Here is a 24,320-nt window from a genome sequence, read left to right as displayed (position 1 = left end):
GTGTTCATAAGAGCCCTCCACCAGTCCATATCATGAGCCAGAGCAATGAAGTCCATACCACCTCATACTATCTCTCCAAGATCAATTTTAATATGATCCCCCGACCTACGTCTTGGTCTTCCTAGTGGTCTCTTTCCTTATGGCTTTCCCACTAATATCCCATATGCATTCCTCTTCTCTCCCATTCGTGCTACATGCCTTGCTCACCTCATCCTCCTTGACTTGATCATTCCAATTACACTTGGAGAAGAGAACAAGTTATGAAGCTCCTCATTATGCAGTTTTCTCCAACCTCCTGTCACTTCATCCCTCTTCGATCCAAATATTGTCTTCAACACCCTGTTCTCGAACACCCTCAGTGTATGTTCCTCCCTTAATGTCAGAGACCAAGTTTCACACTCATACAGAACCACAGGCAAAATCATAGTTCTATATAGTTTTCTAGTTGTATTATAATTCTTACGTTATTCGACAGCAGACGAGAAGATAAAAAGTTCTGGACTGAAAGGTAGCAAGCATTACCCAAACTCGATCTGCTCTTAATTTCCTCCTTAATCAATTTTTGATATTTTACTTTCACTCTCAAATATGTGAACTGTGTCACATTTTCCAACCATCTGTTAGCTATCTTTGTCACAGCCATACATTTCTAGATCTGCTGTTAACTGTGGAATTACGACTCGGTCACGAAAGAAAAGCGCCGTGAATGAAGGAATGGAGTAATGAAATAATATCCGGCCTTAAAATAATTTACAGGGTGTGGGTGAAATTGCATGAGGCCGACGACAGTCTCAGCGCTGTAACAGATATTTCTTTGTTTCTTAACATACGTTTATATGAAGTAAGGATCGAGAATTATTTTCAATCCAAATAATCTATATCCTCGTTTGACGCACTGAGATAACAGATCTTTATGAGATGATGCAGCTCACATCGGATTACTTGCACGCAAATAAAATCAAGCCTAAGGCACTTTCGACAGTAAAATGAGTCAGTATATGAGAAAACCATAAAATATAGAAGTTATTTAAAAAGTTAAGAACAATGTTAGTGTGACGCATAGACTTATCAGGCAATAGAGAAAATTAAGCACGAAGGAATGTCATATTTAGCACTGCTCTCTTTAAAACAAGGTAAAGGTAAAGCTATCCCTGTTACAGGCCGTGAAGGCGCATACGGTTGTAACACGCCGAGGCTCCCACAATTTCTTTTCTCTAGACAATCGGCTGACAGATGGCGGTAAGGTTGGCAGCCGTAACCACCGGCCACCCTTTACTCCCCAGAAAGATCCCTGGTACTCATTTCCGTTAAGAGGCTGAGTCGACCCCAGGGCCATAGTGCGGCTGGTAGGATTATGTGAATTGAAAGAAAAAAAATATCCACCTCATCGGGACTCGAACCCGCGACATTCCAGCTTGTAGCATAGTGCTTCAACCAACTACGCTACCGCGTGCTCCTATTCTTAAATCATAGAAGTTGAGAAATATACGGGAAGAGTAGAAGGAAGAAAAAATAGGTGGGAAAAGAAATTATCTCGGTTGGTTTCCTAGTTACATTTCTTCCGAATATGAAACAGGGCAAACAACACAGTGGAATCTGGTTCACGTGCCCGCATTTCCTTGTGCCAAGTATGTGATGCACTTCAAGTTCGTATTTCGATATCCGCATGGAGAAACTGAGGGAAACCACCGAAAGCCTGTTTGATAATAGCTGCATCCCTTCCTTCTCCACAATCAAAGCCGGGCACTCCCTCAAACGCCCGAAACACAAAGGGACTTGAACTGAATTTCCGTTCAAAACCAGGAAATCTGAACAAATTCCAGGAGTTCCTTCCACAACGAGGAAAGCAGTTACTCATAATCCTCAAACGGGTTAAAAACTCAGCTCATGCGGATGACGATGAAAATGAGGAAAATAGACACTTCAGTTCTGAACTGCCATAAGCTCGAGTGATGTTGGTGCAGTCGATAACAGCGGTACATCAAAACAAAAACAAACTCCGTTGCCTGTAGTCCGAAAGCGAACTATACCGACCGAACGACCGCCGTTTGACGGCGTAGTTAGTGCCGACTTTGGCGGCGCCATAGCTCAAGCGGTTAGTCGCTGGCTTCCCACAGTGACGGCCCGGGTTCGATCCCGGGTCTGGTCAAGTGGGATTTGTGGTGGACAAAGTGGCGCTGGGGCGGGTTTTCTCAGAGTACTTTGGTTTCCCCTGCCAATCTTCATTCCACCAAATTCTCCATCATCATACTCACCCGGGGCAGGTACAATAGGCCAATCAGTGGCCGCCGTACCGAGTGGACCCAGCTGAATTCCACCCCCCACTATGCGAATTAAAAAATAAAAATTAGTGTCGACTTTTGCGGATAGAGGGTGTCGCGTGGTTAGCGCAGCGGATCCTCACGAACTTCACTTCAAAAATGCGTTATGGAAGACGCAAATGAAGAAGCTGTATAGCCCTAACAAACCTCCCACTTGAATTTTAAATTCTGAAATACTACACTAGGGCACGCGGTAGCGTAGTTAGTTGAGGTACTATGCCACAAGCCGGAAGGTCGTGGGTTCGATTCCCAATGAGGTCACTGGATTTTTCAACTGACCTAAATCCTTCCAGCCTCACTATGACTCTGGGGTCGACTCAGCCTCTAACAGAGATGAGTACCAGAAATATTCCTGGTGGATAAAGGGTGGCCGGGGCGTAAGGCTGACCTTATTTCCTTCAGTGAGCCGATTGTTTAGGGAAAATTTGGGAGCCTCGAAGTCTCACAATCCTATGGGCCTTCAGGACCTGTTACAGAGATAGCCATAGACTGCAAATCTTTCGGAAACTGGAAATCCCCACGCTCATTTATGACGTAACGCCCAGGTCAGTGACATGATCACTACGAGCAGCCTCATGCGCTACGAGGAATTCTCTTTCACAATTCTAAATCTCAATCGTAGATGGAGGTGAATGGTCGGCTTCATGACAGTCATTAAACAGGAGGCTGTAGATTAACCTTCTCTCAGACGGTAATTACGTAATGACAAACAGAAATCCGGGTCTAGTTGGTAGCTGATCTCTCTTTTGAGTGAGCTCCTCACTTTGCTGCCTGCGCAAATTTTAAAACACAAGGTTAAATTTGAAGATTTGTTTTTATTCCTAGAAACTGCATTATCGCTCTCTGTGAACGGAAATTGGTAATATTTTATATTGTTGATATGTAAGACAATTTCTGAAGCCGTCTTCGCTTATAATTAACTTTTCGATAACAATAAGAAATGACGAGTCAGTAGAGCGTAGTTTAATTGCACAGAAGCTTTTCTCCTGTTGGTCTTGCGCCTGGACCTTTTCAAACAGTAGGAAAGCACGCCACTTGTCAGCAACTTAATATAATGTACAATGTCCCTAGGAAACTCCAACGCGATATAGTGCACTCACATATTAAGGTGACATGTAAGAATTTAAATACATGTATATTTAGTCTCATATTATTTGCACTTAACCCTTACGGTGACTGACTACTATATTACGGGTAGGAAAAGTTTCGGTGAGGATCCCATTCATATTATGGTATATAGACCCGATGCTAAGCAATGACAGCGAAACAGACTAGACAAAGGCCTGTAAACAGTAATAGAGGAACGGTACTTTCTGCGCGGTCCGCGCCGAGATGTTATATGCAGAATAGCTGGCTGGGAGTCGATATACTGTTGTATTTAGAAGTGACAGTCCAGGAAAAGCTGCGCAGTGGATGGGCAGGTCCATCCGTGAAAGTTGAGGGGTGTTGTAATTAGTCATTCGTCTGTTTTCAGTGCGAGCAGAAGTCTCAAGTTCAGTTAAAAGCATTCTTCCTTGTATAGTCAAGTTAAAAAATTTTGACTCTTGAAGTCGTATTTGAGTGTATTATTTTCTATTTACTAATCCAGGGATTATTTTCCCGTGTCCAAAGGCCAACGGTTCATTGCTACCCATGCAGGGTGAGAGCATGGTTTCATCACTAATGCCTATGTCCGCTTCAAATCTCACCAAAAAACAGGAGAGTACCACAGTGACATGAACTACACCAATTATGAAAAATGGTTAAAGGAGCGACTTATTCCTAACCTTCCCCCAAATTCTGTCCTTGTGATTGATAATGCTCTCTACCATAATGTACAACTAAACAGAGCCCCCAACTCAAATTCGAGAAGAGATTTTATGATATCCTGGCTAAAATATTACCTTCCACCTTTTACCTTCAACAACACTGATTTTTCATCATTGCTGATTCCAGACATATCTCATAATATGATCCTACCACTCAAACCAAAATACCTTTCTTATAAAATAGATGGAATCTTTGCATAGGATTTCTAGGATGAAATCTTTGCATACTCCCTAAGTATCACCCAGAATTCAACCCAATTGTGTTAATATGGGCCACTGTAAAAAATTGGGTTGCTGAAAACAATACCACATTTAAGATGGATGAAGTCATTAAACTGGCAGACCAAAAATTGGCTTCCATAACTGCAGAAGAATGGCAACGTAGGTGCCAACATGTAAGGAACATTGAGGAACAATTAATGGCACGGGAAGGCCTTTTGGACGCAGGACGGGAGTTTGTCTTCCATGTTGACGCTGATTCTTCATACTCATTTCTGTTATAGGTTGAGTTGATCCCAGGGATCTTGTGCGGCTGGAAGGATTAGGTCAATTGAAAAATCCAATTACCTCATCAAAAACTGAATCCACGACCTTCTGGCTTACTGCATAGTGCTTCAACCAACTACAATACTGCATGCCCTAGACATGAAAGATACAGGAAAGAAAATACAAAGGCGAATAACCAGAGCAACAAAGAACTCAGTCATGCAGAGAAGAGACAATGAATTTTAACTTCATCTTAAAAATTGTTTAATAATCACTGAAGATACCTTCAGAGGGACATGGTAATTTATAAGCTTAGATAACAAACAATAAAATGAAGAAACCTTTGATGGTGCTAGAGAACTCTGAAAAATGTCTGGTTAACTGAAAGATTTCATGAAAAGTTTTATGTGATGGTTTTATTCACATATTATTAAGGACCAGATTTTTATGCCCTAATAATCCTTTAAATATGTATGCATTTATGCATGAAAAACTTCCAAAGGCAAATTATGAGTAGAGGGATCGGGGAAGTCCCGTCCTGGGTATGCATCAGGAACATGAATCATGATGAAATGTTGAGTCAAATATGCAACATATTCTAATATGAAAAAGAAAAAAAAAACTGTATACACATGACGTGATTGAAAATTTGAACATAAAATTAAAAAATATATATGATAAACATTTTAAAAAGGAAATATGCAGTATAAATAGATATCTTCGAAAATATGATGCTTATTCATAAAACAGGCAAACTATGCATTTATATGCACCATCAAACCATGTCCAAGATTTAAGGAATGAAGTAATTCATACATATATCCAAACAAGCATACTTTCTGGTTGCGAGAAAGAAATATGCATTTGCATTAAAATCTGGTCCCTACATATTATGAAGGAAAATATGGTTTCAATTAAGACACATAATAGTAAATATCAGACAGCCTTTATTTTACCATTTTCAATTTCTCTTTCCCTGCAGGCCTACTTGAATGAAAATAACATCAATATTTAACAATTCACAGTTATGAAGATAACAATTCACAGACACACACATATTCTTCTCTTTAAATTATTATGATAGCAATTTTGATCAAAATTTCAAAAAGAACTGTCATTCATATAATATTCTTCTGACGAGCAGCAAATATTTACAGGTTTCTTCTTAAATTCCGACAACCCTGGTGTAATGTCTTCTCAGGTTTCCTCTTCTGACCTACAAAAATGTAAACATGAGGATACAGTACTAGAGTAATCCCTTGTTTAGCCGGTTGCGGTAACCGAGCAGTCTAAGGAATGTACTGTCTTCGCTTGCTTGGAAACCAGGATCATGGGTTTGAATCCCACTCAGGGCATGGATGTTTAGTTTGTGTGTGCGTGTTTTTCTGTGTTTGTGTATAGGTAGAGGCCTTGCAATGAGCTGATCGCCCGCCCAAGGAGTCCTACTGAATGTGTAAGATCTAGAAAAACCGAAATGAATGGAGAAGTTCATGGAGGTAGGCCTAGGCCCACTGGGGCTGTAGTGCCAAGGGGGAAAAAATCCCTTGTTTAACGAGGCTCTGGTTGTTAATTCAGTTCTGTGCCTGTTAAATTTTGCTCAAGATAAGATCATTTCCATTTTGTATTTTCTACATTTCTGTGATAGTTTCCATTTGTGTTCCACAGACTGATGATACAAAAGAAAACTATATTTATCTCATACATTTAGGTACCACTTCCTAGTACAATAAAAATGGTGTAACACTTGCACATGTGGGGAGAAAGAATGGGAATTTTAAATGTTACGGAAATATCCCCCCCCCCCCCCCCGGCTGGTGGGGCTTGCATGCCTAAATGAACCTGAGAGCCATGCTGGCAGTAACATATGTTACCAGTAGTGCCTCCCATGCCAGATGGTTCAAAGGCAATAGGCCAGACCAAAAGAGATACCCCGGTCCTCCAGATTGGAGGTTGGGGCATGAGGTTGACAAACTCAACCCTGTTAAAAACATAAATTGTTAGCTAACCTTGGATGACAGTCTCAGAAATATCAGATGAATCAAAATATATGTGACATGGCATGTAAAAGGAGCTGGTCACATGAAACAAACACAATGATTTGCATGAATGACTTCTAGCAGAGAGAAAACATGGTGAACATCAACTGTTGTTTCAACCACAATCATACGAAATCAGGGTACAAGTTCTGCAAGGTTAAAAGTTTCTTACACATGTGGCCTGTTTTCTAATCTTACAAAATGAAGAAAAATAATCCACTGTGTGTTTATATTGGACTTTTATTGGAACCAGGAAATCTACTAAATTGGGGTTTCAGTGTATATGTGACTGAGAAACTATGTGGTTTATACGAGTCACCTAGCAATGTTAGGATAGTGAAATCTAGGAGCCTATAATGAGCTCAAGCTAGAACAGTAAAACCTGGAATGCACATAACATCTCTTGGAAAATCAAGGAGATTGGAAGCTAGCAGTATCCCATTTAAATAAACACACAGTCTAAAACAAATATAAATCACTCCGTCCAATGTGACCTGTAAGTTTTTACTACATGTAAGGGCGTTAAGTTTTCATGTAGTAAAAAACTTACAGGTCACATTGGACGGAGTGATTTATATTTGTAATTGTTAGTGTGACAGACCAGAATGAAACGAATCAAACACAGTCTAAAACTTTATAGTGTTACTGAATAAAAGGATAAAGAAAATCTCCCACAGAGAAGCCTTTATTTTTCTAGTGATTTTTGGTTAATCTTTTTCCATTTCTGAATGATAACACTACTGTGGTGGTCTGGTTTGCCAGTGTTGTATCAAACACTGCAGGCACCTCCAGACAGGTAATTCACAGCACTCTGCAGAGGCCGAACATGACTAAACATGGTACCCTACATACATTTTGAGAATATGGTTCTAGCTGTCAACCAGATACCTGCAGAAGCTTCCATGAGGTAAAAAGGTAAAGGTAACACTATCCCTGTAACAGGCCGTGAAGGCCCATAGGGTTGTGAAATGTCGAGGCTCCCACATTTTCTAGACAATCGGCTCACAGATAGCGGTGAGGCTGTCAGCCTTATGCGTTGGTTGCCCTTTATCCCCAGTAAGATTCCTGGTACTCATTTCTGTTAGAGGTTGAGTCGATCCCAGGTGTATAGTGCAGTTAAAAGGATCAGGTAAACTGAAAAATCCAATGATCTCATCGGGAATTTAACCTGTGACCTCCTGCCTTGTAGCATGATGCCTCAATCAACTATGCTACTGCATGCCCCTTGAAGCTTCCATGAGGCTGCCAACATCTGTATGTTTTATGACTTCAAAAGAGAACCAGCCTGGAAGGCAATAGTACAAATACTGAAGCAACAGAGAGAACACCTTGAAAATTCTACTCAGTCTGTTTAAAATGGTGTCACTCCATCTACTCTACAAACCAATGTGCATCATACATTACAAAAGAAAAATACTGTGTAAGTACATTTGAATTTCTCACCGGAGAATGGATACTGAACATACTCAAAACAGAGTCTAGTGACTTTGTAATAATGACATAATGGTCTACATCAGTAAATGATGATACACCCTCATTTCCATAGCAGATGGAGTTAAATGAGGATCTGTTTCTCCATCAGCCATACAGTGACCAATCAAAACATAAAATTACTGACCACTTCATGGAAGAGAACTAGTAATACTGACCCCAGGCATCTATTTAGTCACTTTTTCTTGAGGATGGAAACCACCAAGTTCTCTAAAACAATGACAAAACAGGCCCCAAGGAATGTGGTGTTATCATCAAAAACTAGAAACAAGGCTACCTGCACACACATGTGTTTAACCCTTACCCAATTCTGTGTACATGACAGCTTTTAACCAATGAAGTTCATCACTACTATGTGCAGAATGATATGTGCGAAGATGAAATCTGCAAAACCTCGCTCTGGACTGATACCATAGAACTGGTTCTTGTTCTGTGGGTTCACCTGAAGCCTAAGACACACTGCAAAAGAAAGAAATAAAAATCTATATATTCAACACACAGAATGTCTGCAAGAAACATATGACAGTTTGATTGGTACAACTTATGGGAAGATACTGCTTGTGAGAAGACCTAACTAGGAATATTCTTGCACACACTTGGCTGATTGGGTCTTCATAGTGTATTAATTGCTCATTCTGTCACAGGATGTCATTTGTAACCTACATTTGTTTCCTTCTTGTTTATGTACATTCTATGTCTTCTGTTCTACATAAAGAAGTCTCAGAAAGCTGAACGTGTAACAATACATCAGAATATGAAAATACCCAGCAATATAATACAGACCTACCCTTGGTTATGCAAACTTTACATAAAATACCCCAGTAATAAATGTTACTTTCACATGGAATTTTACTATTGATGTTAACCACATTACTTAAACGGTGGAGTATATGTGAATACATACCACAGTTGTTATGAATTAAGGTCTTTGGTACATGCAAATGTTAAATTATTTTTAGTACCTGCAGAGTACCATCAAAGTACATACCATAACAAACATACATTCTTCTGGTAATTTCTGGAATTGAAACCTTGCTATCTGTACATTCACAGAACATACACTAAGAAAAGAATATTCCACTAAAGCAAACTAGTTCACACATGTTATATTTTAGCGTCCTGTTGCACTGATTTAAGTCCATGATTTATTTCAATCGTCTTCCAGTGCATACACTCATCTATCTCCTCCTCTCACTCGCACTACATGTTTCGGCACAAAAGTGCCATCTTCAGGTGCTTATTCGATTTACGCTATTTACGGATTCATTGCATGCAATGAACTGTGTTTAGCGTAAATCGAATAAGCACCTGAAGATGGCACTTTTGTGCCGAAACATGTAGTGCGAGTGAGAGGAGGAGATAGATGAGTGTATGCACTGGAAGACGGTTGAAATAAATCATAGTTCACACATATTATTAATTATTATTACACCTCAGCATTGCATAAAATATAGCAGGTTATACAGGCATAGCCATTATTACGCTACACTCAAAATATGTCAGTAACGTAATGCATCAAATTACGTATTATGCACATGAAATACACAACTTTTTTCTCAGAATTATTGGGTTTTTGGCCTTTGTCCATCATCCGGTATTCTAGAAAATAGAACACACAATGTTTCAGAAACTGGATCTATTTCCATCCTCAGGTGAGAGGGGGAGATACCTACACTGTTGGGTCGCTTAGAAAGAAGTAATCTCAATCACTGGACCTTAAGATTGAGGTTAAATTTCTTAGAGGATGAAGCTGGGCTAGGCAAGAGTCTATTCTGTTGATTACTGAGAACTTATGAACATGAATCGCTTTTTGCTTATTAAAGATTTTCCTATATGAACTTCTGACAGCGGTGAAGATAAGCTGTTGGTCAGAATTCACATGTGACTTGACTACTTTATAGAATACTGGATGATGGACAAACTCTGAAAACCCAGTAATTCTGAGTATTGTATACCATTCTCAGAACACTTAAGAATCTACAAATTTATCTTATTATCCATACATACAGTTCTCCTTATACACATATAATTTCTTTCTTCCGCTTATATACATACCATTCCATACATTCATGTGTACAGGCAAGCTTGTCGGAGAGTCAAAAGTTGCACATGTACTTGTGCATTATATGGTTTGACCCTGGGACAAAACTATACATAAAATTTAGAGCCTGGCACATTACTAAAGTCTGTCAATCATTTTTTTCAGTATAAATTCATCAGAATACTATTTAGATTTACGCACATATCCAACATACTTAACGCAACTGGCCTTAAAACACAATAAAATATTCACCAACCTGCAAGAACAAAACAGCTGACAGATGAAATAAATCCACTTAAGAAAGAATTAAATGGAAATGTTCCGACGAGACAGCAATAGACAAATTGAATGACGCCTGTTAAAAATACGTACAATAAATATGCATCAATTATTTTCAATTTTTTTGGAGTGTTATTAACGTACTCATCATAAAATTTACGTAATACTGCTGTCAAATTCGTCATTCTTTCTCGTTAACCTTCACAACTTAGAACCTAATAAACACTACCGCCTTCTTTCCTTCCACGCCCTCGTGGCAAACGCACTGCCAACATTGCCAACATCAACCTCTAATGATGTCACCNTCGTGAGGATAATTGAGGAGCTATTTCAAGGAAATAGCGGCACTGGTCTAGAAAACCGAGATTAACGGCCATGGGGATCTTTTTTTTTTANTTTTTTTTTTTTTGGGGAAAAAAAAAAAACTAGGATACAAAAGTGGCCTAGGCAATGCCCATCCGGCCTTCTGTAGCACATTCTAAAAACTTCTCTTTCTGTAGTAGCGGTGGGCCCGCGGTTAATTCACATCTTAGCATAAATTTGAGAATGTTGTGAGTGGTCCGTGCCATTTCCTCTTGTTCTTTCCTTACGTATCCGTTTTAAATATATATGGGAATGTTGTTTATGAAGTAGCAGACGCCTTGCAGAAATCTCTTTTCTTCTAGCCAGGTTTGAATGGCAGAAAGCGATATCTGACGGCAGCGTGCATAAAACTACTAGAACCAAGCATAAACTAATCATTCAAATTATTCACAAAAGATGTCGCGGTTTTGCTGATCTGAACCGCTGGACCCATTTCTTTTATTGCTAGTGGGGTTGGGCGAAGTCCCTTTTACTGTGGCCACCTCTGGCCTGTCGTACCAGGCCTAGATGACAGGTGAGGGTGATTGTGGAGCAATTGGTGGAATGAAGATTGACAGGGGAAACCTTAAGTACTCGGAGAAAATCTGCCCCAGCGCCACTTTGTCAACCACAAATTCCACTTGCCCAGACCCGGGTTCGAACCCGGGCCGCCGCGGTGGGGAGCCAGCGACTAACCACCTGAGCTACGGCGCGGCCCCACTGGACCCATTACATCTCTGGATATTCAGTTATTCATTACTTGATATATTTCGTCTAATGCGGTCTAATGGACGGCAGTTTCATCCGTGGATACAGTGCACATACATAATGAAGTTGTTCTGGGAAATCAGCTTCAAAGACAGTTGCGTTGAACTCTTTCCTCATAATAAATAAGCATTAAATTAATTTTTAATATTTAATACATTCCACAAGGGAGTGCATTGTCTTTATGTTGAGGATCTGTAACAGAGTAAATAATGATTCTCTAAAGATTCGTAACATTGATCGACAGATTCTACCAATATGTTGAACACTGGCCATTGTCTGAAGTATATTTAATGTAACTGACACTTTGCGGATTGTTATGCTCTGCTTGAAACTAGTGACTGATGAATTGATGATAATGAATTGATATGAGTTGTATAAATGCCATATTATGAATGGGAAGGCATTCTTATGGATCTCAACTCTTGATGCCACATGTTGGGTTCCAACTGCAGTGTTTACTTAGAGGGGGGCTTCTAAGAGAATGGACGGAGCTGTGTTGTGCTCAGGTTGCAGTAAATCCTCCCTGTGCCGCTGACTGCTGCCTCTCCCGTAGATGCTGAAGTCCCCTCTTTCTATCTTTCCCCTTGCACCCTCACCCTTGTTGTTGTGAGGTGGTTTATTAAAGAGGTAAGAGGTCTGGTACTGGGCACCAGTAGGCTGAGATTAGGGTGCTTACAATTACAGGTAAGGGTTGGTTGTAGAGGACTGGCTTTGCTCAAGATTCAGTAGGCTGGAGATCTTATCCCAGGTATAAACAGGCCTTGCCCTGGCAGGTAGGATGAACACTGTAGCACAACAATTCTTAGCACCTGATAACTGGTTTATTATAGAGCACAAATTACAGTCATTGTCACACTGATATACAAATCACTGCCGATCCTCCTTAATAATGCTGAACGCTTCGCTGCAGGTTCCAAGTTGAAACTGTGGTCAAAAGTTAAATAATGATCGCTTACTAGTTTAATATGCAAAAGAGTGTTTCCTAAATTTGCTTCTCCCTATCAGTTGTATGTGTTTAGCAACACTGGACCTTGAATTTCAAACAGCGTTTTTGGCTGTGCTCTGATCTGTGATAGTTGTAGTGTCCCTCTGACTTATTATGGTCAAGAATTGTCAAAGAGTCTCATTTCTAAAGGTGACACCAAATACCTTGAATATGCCAGTTTTGGGGAAGTGGGCAAATGATGCATCCTGTGCAGTAACAGCAAGAATGGGCCTACAGCACCTTCTCAGGACAAGAATGTGACCATCGCCCTTTTGTCATAATATAGATTGCCTCAGTAATTACTTATTACTACATTTTATGCATTATAATGACTTAATTATAATGAGCGGTTACAGTATGTAACATTATAGGGTTAGAGGAACCTTCCACTGTTGAGTTTCAGCTGCGAAATGGAGTGAATGACACAGTGCTTTTGAGGTTTTGAATAATATGGCAGTAAAGACTTTTTGGTGACACAGTAACCAAGGTCAATTATTTATTCAGGATAAGTCATTAAATTACAGGAAGTGTGTTTGAAGCAAGATCTTGGAACCCAGAGATTCATATGGTGCTGTGGGTTTGGTAGGTAATGACAGTATTTGCCTCTGTTTTGATTTTGGCTAAGACGAGGCACACAAGTTCTGACAATAAAGTTCGTGAACCTGCCACCGTGTGCTTGCCAAGGCAACAGTGAACAGAAACGTTAGTATGGTTTGATGATGTTGGCATATCAGAGTTTCACAGCTGTGTTGTTGTTGTTGTTGACCTATGGCATGTTTCAGTTGTATAAGACCAGCATCAGGCAGTTATACACAGGAATACATATAGTCATTAAAATAGCGATATGGATCCTTATTGGTGCAACGCATCATGTCATATACTAAGATAAAACTTTTGCCTCAAGTTTGCTGTGATGTGTGTATTAGGTCAGTCAGCCAGCAGAGTGATGTGAAAAGTCATCAGCGCATACATACTGAAGAGCGGCCATTTTGCTGGGATGTGTGTAATAAGTCATTCAGCCAGCAGAGTGATGTGATGAGGCATCAATTCATACATACCGGGGAATGGCCATTTTGCTTTGATGTGTGTAATAAGTCATCTGAAAAAGCACCAGGTCATACATATTGTGAAGCATACATTTAGCTGAAATGTGGATAATATGTAATTTAGTCATTGTCCTACTGAGAGTAAACACATGACATTATATTCTCTTACAGGTATGTTTACTTAAACTGTGGAAGCTAGTGGTTAGTAGAGCATAGCCTTAGTTCCAGAATATTTTGTTTTATGGCCACAAAAAGTAGTCAAACTACCACAGCTTCATGGCATGAACTCTTTTCTCTCTCTCTGGTCCTTACAAAAATTCACTTAATGTATATTGAACAGCAGTGTAATTTCCAATTTATTCTGCCCCTTGAATTATTTTCTTTTCTTCACTAACTGCAAAGATTCTGAAGGCATACCAGTACTCATGTCTGACAGAACACATCCAAAGTATGTCATGGATTAACATCCACTCATACACTGCAGCACACATGGGTATATGATAGAAAATTTCAAATAAATTTTTAAAGAGATATTGTCCTACATTTACCTAGGTGCAATACCTAGAAACTACCTTTCGATACTGTCACTTCAGTTTCATGTCTGCTAGAAGGGAGACGCTTAAAGGCCATTAGTCCATACATCACAAAAGAGCTTCTTGTTTCTTCTGAGATGTAACTTATTCTAAAATATTGGTAAAAATATGAACTCTGCATATGTGCCATTTCAAAGTGATGTATCTGTAATGACATGCTATGAGAGAGTCATCTGATTAAATCCCAGACTGGTTACCCTAAAATATATCATTTCCTCAGTGCCACCAGATGAATGAAAGAAAAATCTTCCTTGATTGCTCAATTCCCTTATCATAATCTTCCTAATATAAATCAATGTGACAACTGTCTCTACTTCAGTGGGATGGAATATATGAATGCTGATACAAACACCAAAATAGTTTCACAATATTGAGAACTGGTGATGATCTACAGTACTGAGTTCCAGTCTGTTACAAATAAAATTTTAAGTAACTACATAATTCAGCTTTGTTTTACATATTAATCAACAATGTCAAACTGACTGCAAGATAAGAGGAGAGTTATTACTTGCAATTTTGCATGGGTTAAAGAGAAAGTAGACGTGAAACGCACTTTAAACATACTCTACTCATACAAACCTACACATATACAGCTATTGTAAAGTTTATACAAAGAGAGAAGTCTTTGTGATTCTTTATCATTATGATTATTGTAGTGAGCAACACTTTCCACGATTAAAATTACTGCACAAATTCAAGCATACTATAAAACTTTCCACTCACCTAACTAGTTTCTCCTATCATCCTCAATGCTGCATAATCGAAATGGCGTTTCATATGAGAGTTTAATAACACATACAGCCCAATGACCCACATTAGCATCAAACTTCATCAAATAATATTTGACATGAAATGCACACACACTGAAAGAGAACAGAGCACACAAAAGTCTCATCAATTTTTGTACGTGACACTGGCTGCATCACTGATTTTTGAGCATAAAAAAGTAGAAACACAATAATGGATTCTGCAACTTCACCACAAATGACTCATTAAGTATTTCAGAATTATCTGCACATCGTTTATTGCAGACACTGGCTAAACTTAATTTCTTCGTTGGTTTATGCAACACATAATACTCGTAAAGCCATTACGTAATGTATTAAAGCAGATATACCGTGCTGAATCCCTGGGAAAGTGGAAGAATTTCATTTCTTTGCTAATGGATGACACGCACCCATGGGCAGAGCATGCTTTCGTTCTTCCCATTTATCCTGCAAGAAACGATACAATTATAACACAATTACAGTACACTTAAGAGTATCTACGGATTCTACAGGCCTTCTTCAAGCTACACCGAAAGATGCTTAACGTACATAAACATCGTAGCAACACCTTTTGACTTCATACACCTTTCTTAATTAATTCGGCGTAGTAATAATACCATTCATATACTTCATACGTAAACGTCGATTTCTATTTCACAACATCAAATCAAAAATCCATACTTACCAATTAACCGAAACATATTCCATTACATGATTCTACGCGATTCCACTTACCTTCCAACCGACGCTGAACGACGCTGAATGCCTGTGATGCCTGTGATTGGTTCACGCATATATGATTCGATACGTAGCGATAGGTGTACTGTTCTTGGTTCCGGGGGTTCCGGACCGTCCATACGGTTCAAACCGTCCAAACTACCTAGTTCCGATGCAATGAGTAAAGATGGCAGTAATTCAGCATGTTTCCACGTCTCAGATTCTACCGCCCTGCTGTCAAAATGGTAAAAATTGTTGGAACCGTTGGAACACAACATGGCGCTATGGTATAGCACTAAATTTCTTTGTTTTGTACAAATTGTTGTCTTTAGTGACATTGTAAGTACAAATTTCCTTTTTGAGACAGAAATTTTGTTATTTATTCTAAATAGTTATATGTAGTCATCATAAAGTATTTCTGTGAGCAAGGCTTTGCTCTAATGATGTTATTTGTCAACAGACACATGCATATTATTGTGAATGGGATCTCTGTGATGTGGATCAGTATTGCTGCGGTGATAATCAGTGCTGTAGCAATGTCTACAGTCAATGGTACTTCTGGTGAGCATGTATTTGTTTAAGGTTATGTGTCTGTTTTTATAAACTTGCAGAATTGAAAGTTACATGGATATTTGACCCATTTCATTGAATGTTTATGTATAATATTGGACCGCCGAAATGATCTATAAATAAAAGACTATTAACTACACTTGTAACGTTCCAGAAAATTAAAACTACATGCAGTTGCAAATATGTAGCAAGTACATTCCTGCCATACTAGAAGTCCCAAAATTTTGACCTATACTGTATCATATAGAACCCATTGTTTGAAGTGCTGCAAATCACAGTTGACAAACAAAATACAGATGAATGGTTGGCCTCTACAAACATGAAGTTCCTGTGTAGGAGCACTACACAGTGAAGGCATAATGGTCATTGAAGCAAAGTATCTCATATTCTTGATCTTGGAACTAAATGGAGAAGGCCATAATATACTCTGTGGCCATGTCATCCCTCTTGAACAAGTCTTAACATATTCATCCTCTAGGCTTGAGTGAAGCAGTTTACACAAATCTCTACCATGGCTACAGCACAGAAGCAGAACTTTCTTACATTTCATACTGCAAAACATAGGTTTTAGATGCTCAGTTTCATAATGAAATTCAGATCTTTGGTCGAGAAAAGATGTATAATTGTGGATCATGATTTTACCTTAGTATCTGCAGGAGAGAAGATGAATGGTTACAGTTAAAACTAGAGATGTTTTCAGCACTCAAACTAACAATCTGATTATACATGGAAGCCAGTTTCCCATGCAAAATAGTTTCCAGCTGTTCCCTGATTGTCCTGATCTGTTTCCATGGAACATGGATATCTAAATATACATCACTGATAGAGTGTTGGTATATACCCAGTGGTACCACCTGTTATATTTGCCATGTAAGAAACTTCAATGAATTTTCCTTATGTAAGAGCCACATTACTCCTACCAGATACATCTTCACACATATTTAGATTCAGTAAGAATAAGGAATTACTAAAACTGCTAAGATTAAGGATGCAGGCCTAATTTGTTATATTATCATGTTAAACTCATGTTTAGATTTTCAGCAGAGACAACAGATTTATTACTTCTCACTAGAGATTAGCATTTAACAGATTATATGAGAATGTGTGCTAATGAACTAAAGACAATAATTGCTGCTGAAAGAACCTGTGGATTATTAGATCAATTAATAAATGAATTGTGACAGGCCTCCTGATGTATGCCTGTGTCCATTGGGCTGCCATTACTAATGAATTTTGCCTTCATTTATATTATTGTTGGATGTAAATTGTTTTCTTTTAAAAATACTCCCAATTTACATAACTTTCAGGGCTGGTATCATATTTTTGATCATCATGCTGTCATCATGTGGTGGCTTCTTCCGTTACTGTTACACTGGATACCGACCTCAAATCATAGTACATCAAATAACAAACTATGTCCCATTCCCAACAGACAGATCTTGTTCAGAAGAAAGACAAGGACTTGTTGTAAGTAGGGTTTCCTCTGTCTGTTTTTCTGTAATACTGAGGTTTAGATCTTTCACGTGCAATATATTCAGTCCTGTGTGCGACTATTTTCACATTCATTGTCAAATATAAGGAACATATACATGACAGTAGAAGTAACAACAGTAACTCTGGATACTCAAACAGCATATTGAGTACTGGAGATGCATATGGAACGATAGCAGATACCATTGAAATTATTCTTTCTTGTTACCAGGATGTCGATTGTTACTGTTGTTATGTTGTCTAGTTTATGTGGTATGCTTTGCTGCATGGTCTATACTACTTTCCTCTGAAGAGAATTTATCTTCTTTCTTATTACCAGGATGTCAGTTGTTACTGTTGTTGTGTTGTCTAATTTATGTGGTACTCTTTGCTATGTGGTCTATACTGCTACTCTGAAGAGAAGTAGTAATAAGAATGAAGATAAATTTGTGCTCAAGAAACAGTTATCACAAAGGAATCTAGCCAATAATAGAAGAATCTGACTTAAAGATGCATGGTCTACTACAGCAACAGACACTAAGCTGAATGCAGCACACAACACTTGTATGTTAATTTTAAAAATTAGTAAAATTAATTTTTAACCTTTAGTTCATATATAACTTGTAATTAAATCAACATCAAGCAGTTAGAATATAAATGTACTTAGACGGTAGTCATTTTAAGCCTATGTATGTAAATATGAATACATGCTTTACATTTCAGTAATGAAAATACGTAAATCACAGCACCTGCAGATGACCCTATAAGGGTCGAAACATGTAGTGGAACATAAGTTAATAAATTATAGTTGCATTGACGGTGGAATTTGTATTATTCGTTATGTAGAATTTCACTTTTCTCAATGAATATTCTGACTGAAAATCTATAAAGTAAGCGTTGACATTAGTAATTCAGAGAATGGTATTTGGGACATATGAAACCCCTGACCTTTATTTTTATTTTGTGCTTGAAAAATCCTTGTCAATATAGTTTGACAGTTTTTCATTTTTGAAATCTGCTAAGGACTTGAACTGTTGAGACAAGGTGGAGGACTTACTTTCACTCATCTCATGTGCCTGATAAATCCAGATCAGAAGAGCAGTCATATTAAACATGGAAAGGATTAACACAAGTGTGTAAATTACTTCATGATTATTGGTAAAAATCTGATTATTATTACTTATCTGCATCTGAGAAAATATGGCAGTACGTCAGCATTTTATACAAGTTCCATAAAGTTTCACGTTTTTCTCACATCTGTGATTGAATGCCATCCATTCATTGAAAGAAGCCCAAGCAGATCATTCAGTAACTTTTCTAATCTTAACATCAGAAAAACCATGATGAGGGTGACTGCACATTGTGGAACTTCCAGAATAATCAGTGTTTTCTGTGGAGTATGGCTTGTGGGGGGGGGGGGCTAAAATTAAGATGAATACAGAATTAGTATTCTGTGCAATTGTCAACTTTTGAGCTTAATTCAACTCTTCCCCAAATGCCTCTTCTGATATTTTAATTGCACTGGGATGTACCTTGTATACCTACACTGAATGAAAGTTTCAGAAATCGTTTATAAAACAATATGAATAAAAACAAGATTATCTGGGGATAAAACTTCAGGTGCCTATTTTCTTTTTAGTACTTACATTCATATCAATTGACCTAATCCTTCCGGCCGCACTAGGCCACGGGATTTACTCAGCCTCTAACAGAAATGAGTACCAGGAATTAATTAAATAATTTTCCTGGTGAGTAAAGCGCAGCCGGGGCATAAGGCTGACAACCTAACTGCCATCTTTGAGCTGATTGTCTAGATAATGTGGGAGCCTCAGCGTCTCACAACCCTATGGCCCTTCACAGCCTGGTACAGGGATAGCTTTACTTACATTTGTATAACACAATAGACCACTGTAGGTTGCGGTGCAAGGGCCAAGAAGGCATACCCCTCATACATTCATACATACATCTGTATAAAGAGTGGCAAAGTAAGTAAAAGTAAAGTTGTTCCTGTGCTTAACTAATTAAGCACTGTGCCATGAAGGCATATGAGGGAGTGGATGTAGTCGTATAGATCTACGTTTTCTTGACATCAGCGCTAGATGGAGGTGAGTGGTCAGCTTCATGCCCTGGCTGTTTACCTCCGGGGAAAGAGCCCCTGGTACCCATTTGATAGGTTGAGTGAACTCTAGAGCTAGTCTGGACAATGTGGAGAAAATTCTTGACCCTACTGGGACTCAAACTCCAACACCTCGGTCATCCAGCCAATAGGTAGTCGGTACTCATTGGATAAGAGGTTGGGTGGACCCTAGAGCTGGTCTGGACGATGTGGAGAAGAGAAAATTATTGACCCTACCCGGCCTCGAACTCTGACCCCTCGGTTGTCCAACCTGTGGCCAGTTGCTATATTGACTATGCTATCCTGGCTCCTAAGTATAAAGTAATCATTTTTATGAATTCTTAGTGAAGCTGTATTTGTTTTTCTGTATTAAATACTACTGCAGAAAATATGAGAATTTTTGTTCATACTAATTAATTTTTTATACATTTTCATGGAATAATTATGGTTGTGTTTGATTTATAACTTTTTGTTCTTAATAACCACTGAAGCAGTTAAACAAATGTCTGGATCACATGGGGGAGGGGAAATGTCTGTCAAATGCACAGCATCACATTTTAATAACCTTATAAAATGAACAATGATTGCATTCATATTTGTCGTAAATACAAGTTTATTCTGAGTAAATTCAAAATAAAAATAATACCCACAGTTTACAGCTTTCAGTGGGAATGTTGGAAAGTATGAATATGGACTTAAGGTACCCCTGGTAAGCTGCTTTGGTAACTTTAGGGATAGTTATACCAGTTTGAGAAATGTTGCTGTAGAAGGGTGTGAGGGTGCACATAACCAAAATGAGATGTTTGATGTCATATGAGTGGTAGGTTAATGCAATGTAGGATCTTCCCTAGGAATATTCAGACAAGGAAGGATTACTATAAATATATGAGAAGTGGTGATGGTACCATAGAAGTAATTGCTATTATGAAATTTATAAAAATTTATTAAATATTTTCTTGACAAACCTGTCTTAATATCTGGCAGTTAAGTTGAACCTTGTCAGTTAGTTTTATATCATTGTAAATTAGATACAGGTCAGTATGATGCCTTAACTGAGCGGTCCCTCAACAACTGCACATTTTATGCATCAGCTGTTTTTAATATGTGTATCCAAACCAAAAATTTGTGGCTTCTGCAGCAACAGAATCACGGAAGGACATAGTGGCATCTGACATCCATTTCCTTGCTTCCAGACTACTAGTACTATGTGTCATTTTGTGACCTTTTATATTAATTTGTATGTAAAAGTTGTCCCTGTGCTTAACTAATTGAGCGCTATTCCTTGAAGGTGTATGGGTTACAGCGGTACATATTGTGACCAAATTGTCGTGTGTTGGTTGTTTGTAACGCGACACTATACTAAAACTGGAATAATACAGAGATTAATTTGTATGTAGTCCTTTTAAATATTGTGACGTGGATGGCGTAGTGGGAGGTGGGGGTCGCGTGAACTCTTGTGATCTCGCTGTGGCCCGTTGCTGGGCTGTCGCTGTCGTCGTGTGTGACGTCGCCCTTGCCATCGCTGGTCACTGGGCTTTCGCTGGGCGGTCACCCTCACCCTTGGCAGTGCTCTCGCCATCGTCATTGTGTGTGATGTTGCCCTCGCTGCTGGCTGTGCTCTCGCCATCGCTGGTCACTGGGCTGTTGAGATCGTTGTTTGCTGAGTATCACCCTTGACGTTGGGTGTGCTGTGGCCATCGCCATTTGCTGTGATCTTCTCACGTACCCATCTTCTGATCCACTCGAAGCAGCCGCCGATGGACCAGTCTTGGGAGTGTTTCGTGCCGTCTCCCATGTTTTCTGGGTAACTCTCGTCATAAACGTCATTGTCGACGTCCAAATCGTTTTTGACGCACAAGCATGTGTGGACCCAATCAAAGCAGCCACTGCTTGTTGAGTCTCGGGACAGTTTTGTGCTCTCTCGTAGTTCGTCATGAAGGCAGCCGCTGTAACCTTTCGTTTTGGCGGGAAAACAAGCATGAATGCTCTCCACCCCACGCTCCATATCCGAACCAGAAAGACATATGTTTACAGACATTTTCGTAGTTCCTTCACGTTATTTCGTAGTTACAGTCTTCTCTTGCGATTGGTTGAAATGCAAATTAATGCTGGTAATGGATTTTAATGATGAAGGTACTCCCAGCGGGAGGTGTGGGTCGCGTGAACTCTGTGATCCCACAAGTGACGTCACATACCTCCACTCCGTTCATCAGTGTGCAATGCTCGGTAGACACCCCTTTCCCCGCGGTGATGTGGCAGTAATTTGTAACAGTGAGTTACAAATTAGCCAGGGGGTCAGTCAGTCAGGCAGTCAGTCAGTGTGTGAGCAGGAGTGACACAGTGCAGATGGAACAGTCGCCGAGTTCAGTTGTAGCGGAAAGAATACTGGAACGTGTGATTAGAAGTGATAGCGTGAGAAGCAGATGCTTGGCTCACAAGAGAAGTAATTGGGAGTGTGTAATACAGTGACACTGGTATAGCTCCCGTATCGTACTGTGAATACGTGTAGACTACTGAGGACAGAGTGGACAGATTATTGTGTAGGGTTGTAAATTGTGTAGACCCATAACAGTGTCATAATTAATTGTAGCCAAGACTTGTAGGTTGTTAAATAAACCAATTAACAATCTGAACGGCGTCTTCAGCAGCAAAACACGTTACAATATATTCCAACATAATTATCTGTAGGAACAGACAACTTGGGCTTCAGTGTCTTAATTCTCGGTTTCCCATGAGGCCTTGGTCTTGCCAAATACAGTGGTTTTCAGGAATTGTAATGCACCACTGGGTGGTGAGAAAATTTTTATATACTGAAAGAATGAGGTTTTTATAACTGGAACCATGGTAACAGTGTAAGTTTCACTAAGGGATGTGGATATTTTACAAATCACCATGTCAGGTCTGGCTACTGAGCTCACCAGCCTCCCAGTGTAATAGATATCATTGGAGGTTTTGCTGTGATTGGGGAAGAATGGAATGTGATGCTGAATATTTACTATAGAGTTGATAGTACTGGATCTTCTCTACATGCATCCTCATTGGCTGGTGCTACAATTATTATTAGGGCATAGCTGTTGTATCACCGGATCTGTGATATCTTCTGTATTTGCAGTCATGTTAAACCATTCAGAACTTGGGAGCAATATGGTTGAAGGTTGTGTGAGAGGTGGTAATTGTATGAGGCATTAAATGTACCAGTTGGACTGTAGTAGAACAGTAACTCATAGGCACAACCAGAGGATGATACATTTAACAGATTTTCATTACTCATGAGTCAGACCATGCAAATGAAATGAACTGAGAACTGTAAAATTATGTGAAACAATCCAACCTTAATTTTCATTGGTACCTTCATGATTTGGAGAGTGCGTTTATCTGCTTGTTTGACGTGATCCAGATGTGAACTCAGAGAAGTCCAGATTTTTATAAACAAACCTTGTCAAAGGCAAGACTCTAGAATATTAGGCCCTTAGTAACAACTGCATAATTTGCTTCAACCATTTCTGTAATGTACCATTCTGTTCGCAATTTTTCTGCAGTTTTTCCATATACTATTTTTCAATAAAGATCTCCAGTTTTCACATTTGTTATGGGGCTGGGGGTTACTGTAGTCTTTCATATTTTTTCTGGACTGTTTTCACAAAAGCAGAACAACTTAGTATGTTTCATCAGTTACACAGATCTGTTATACAAAACCAGAACTAATTGGATATCATTTTTATACATTAACAAAGGCCTGTTTTTAATTTGCATTAATGAAGGCTGTAGTAAAATGATAATTTGGTGTTTTTTGCAGGCACATGAAGATGTGGAGGCACCCATGAATCATCCTGAGTCACCACCTCCACCTTATTCTGCCTCAGTCAGTCCTGGGAAGGAGATAAAATGAAGCAGTGCAAATCACTTGTAACATTTTGCACAGTTCTTAAGAAATAAATGTACATTTCTCTCACTCATTCAGTAACTTCATGAAGAAACTTGCCAAATTTCATTCATCCATCGTGTAGAGGCACTTTAAGTCTTTCGTGTCTAGTTTAGTGTGTGTGTGTGTGTGTGTATATATATATATATAATTAAATTTAGTACACTGTATATAGTTTAAAGTAACCTACATACCTACAGGCGCGCGCGCACACACACGCACAACACACGTTAGACATTAAAGAAACTCTAGTATAGGCCTATGATGTTTAAGGAAAAACTTGGAAAAATGAAATATCATTGTTGATTGGAGTGTTCTTTCAATGTTATTCATATATTTATATAGACAGAATAAAAATATGAACAGTTCTTGTGTTTGTTATTTGAATCATTAATAACATAAACAATATTACAATTGCAGTTGTTTAATATGCCACTCAGTTTCCGTCCATGAAATATCTCCTTTAAGCAAGTGTCTACTGCCATAACAGGCTGAAACAAAATACAGATATTGGTTAGGAGTCACATAAATGTGATAAATTGACATGAAACATATCTTTATG

General features: G+C 38.9%; 1 protein-coding gene and 1 long non-coding RNA gene across 3 annotated transcripts; one reads left to right on the top strand and one right to left on the bottom strand.

The window, feature by feature from the left end:
- Positions 1–13,177: 13,177 nt before the first annotated feature.
- Positions 13,178–15,784, bottom strand: LOC111869560. 2 transcript variants are annotated; one of them, XR_002843689.2, is made up of 4 exons: positions 15,699–15,784; positions 15,314–15,410; positions 14,920–15,059; positions 13,178–13,656 (listed from the first exon to the last, which is right to left on the bottom strand). It is a non-coding gene; the product is annotated as an uncharacterized LOC111869560 (long non-coding RNA). The 2 variants fall into 2 exon arrangements; XR_004513571.1 differs by having other exon boundaries at positions 15,649–15,705.
- An 81-nt stretch (positions 15,785–15,865) lies between these two features.
- Positions 15,866–24,126, top strand: LOC111869559 (WW domain binding protein 1-like). Its single transcript, XM_023861182.2, has 4 exons — positions 15,866–16,019; positions 16,141–16,241; positions 17,558–17,717; positions 23,633–24,126. The coding sequence occupies exons 1-4, from the start codon at positions 15,957–15,959 to the stop codon at positions 23,723–23,725; spliced, it is 417 nt and encodes a 138-aa protein (XP_023716950.1). The 5' UTR covers positions 15,866–15,956; the 3' UTR covers positions 23,726–24,126.
- The last annotated feature ends 194 nt before the right edge of the window (positions 24,127–24,320 follow it).

This window comes from Cryptotermes secundus, unplaced genomic scaffold (assembly GCF_002891405.2).
Source record: "Cryptotermes secundus unplaced genomic scaffold, Csec_1.0 scaffold463, whole genome shotgun sequence".
Classification (NCBI taxonomy): Eukaryota; Metazoa; Arthropoda; class Insecta; order Blattodea; family Kalotermitidae; genus Cryptotermes; species Cryptotermes secundus.
This window is presented reverse-complemented; position numbering and strand designations above follow the sequence as displayed.

Coding starts and splice junctions, on each gene's coding strand:
- LOC111869559 (XM_023861182.2), top strand. CDS start 15,957: ATGGCGCTATGGTATAGCACTAAATTTCTTTGTTTTGTACAAATTGTT. Junction 16,020..16,140: donor TTGTTGTCTTTAGTGACATT/GTAAGTACAAAT, acceptor ATTTGTCAACAG/ACACATGCATATTATTGTGA. Junction 16,242..17,557: donor TACAGTCAATGGTACTTCTG/GTGAGCATGTAT, acceptor CATAACTTTCAG/GGCTGGTATCATATTTTTGA.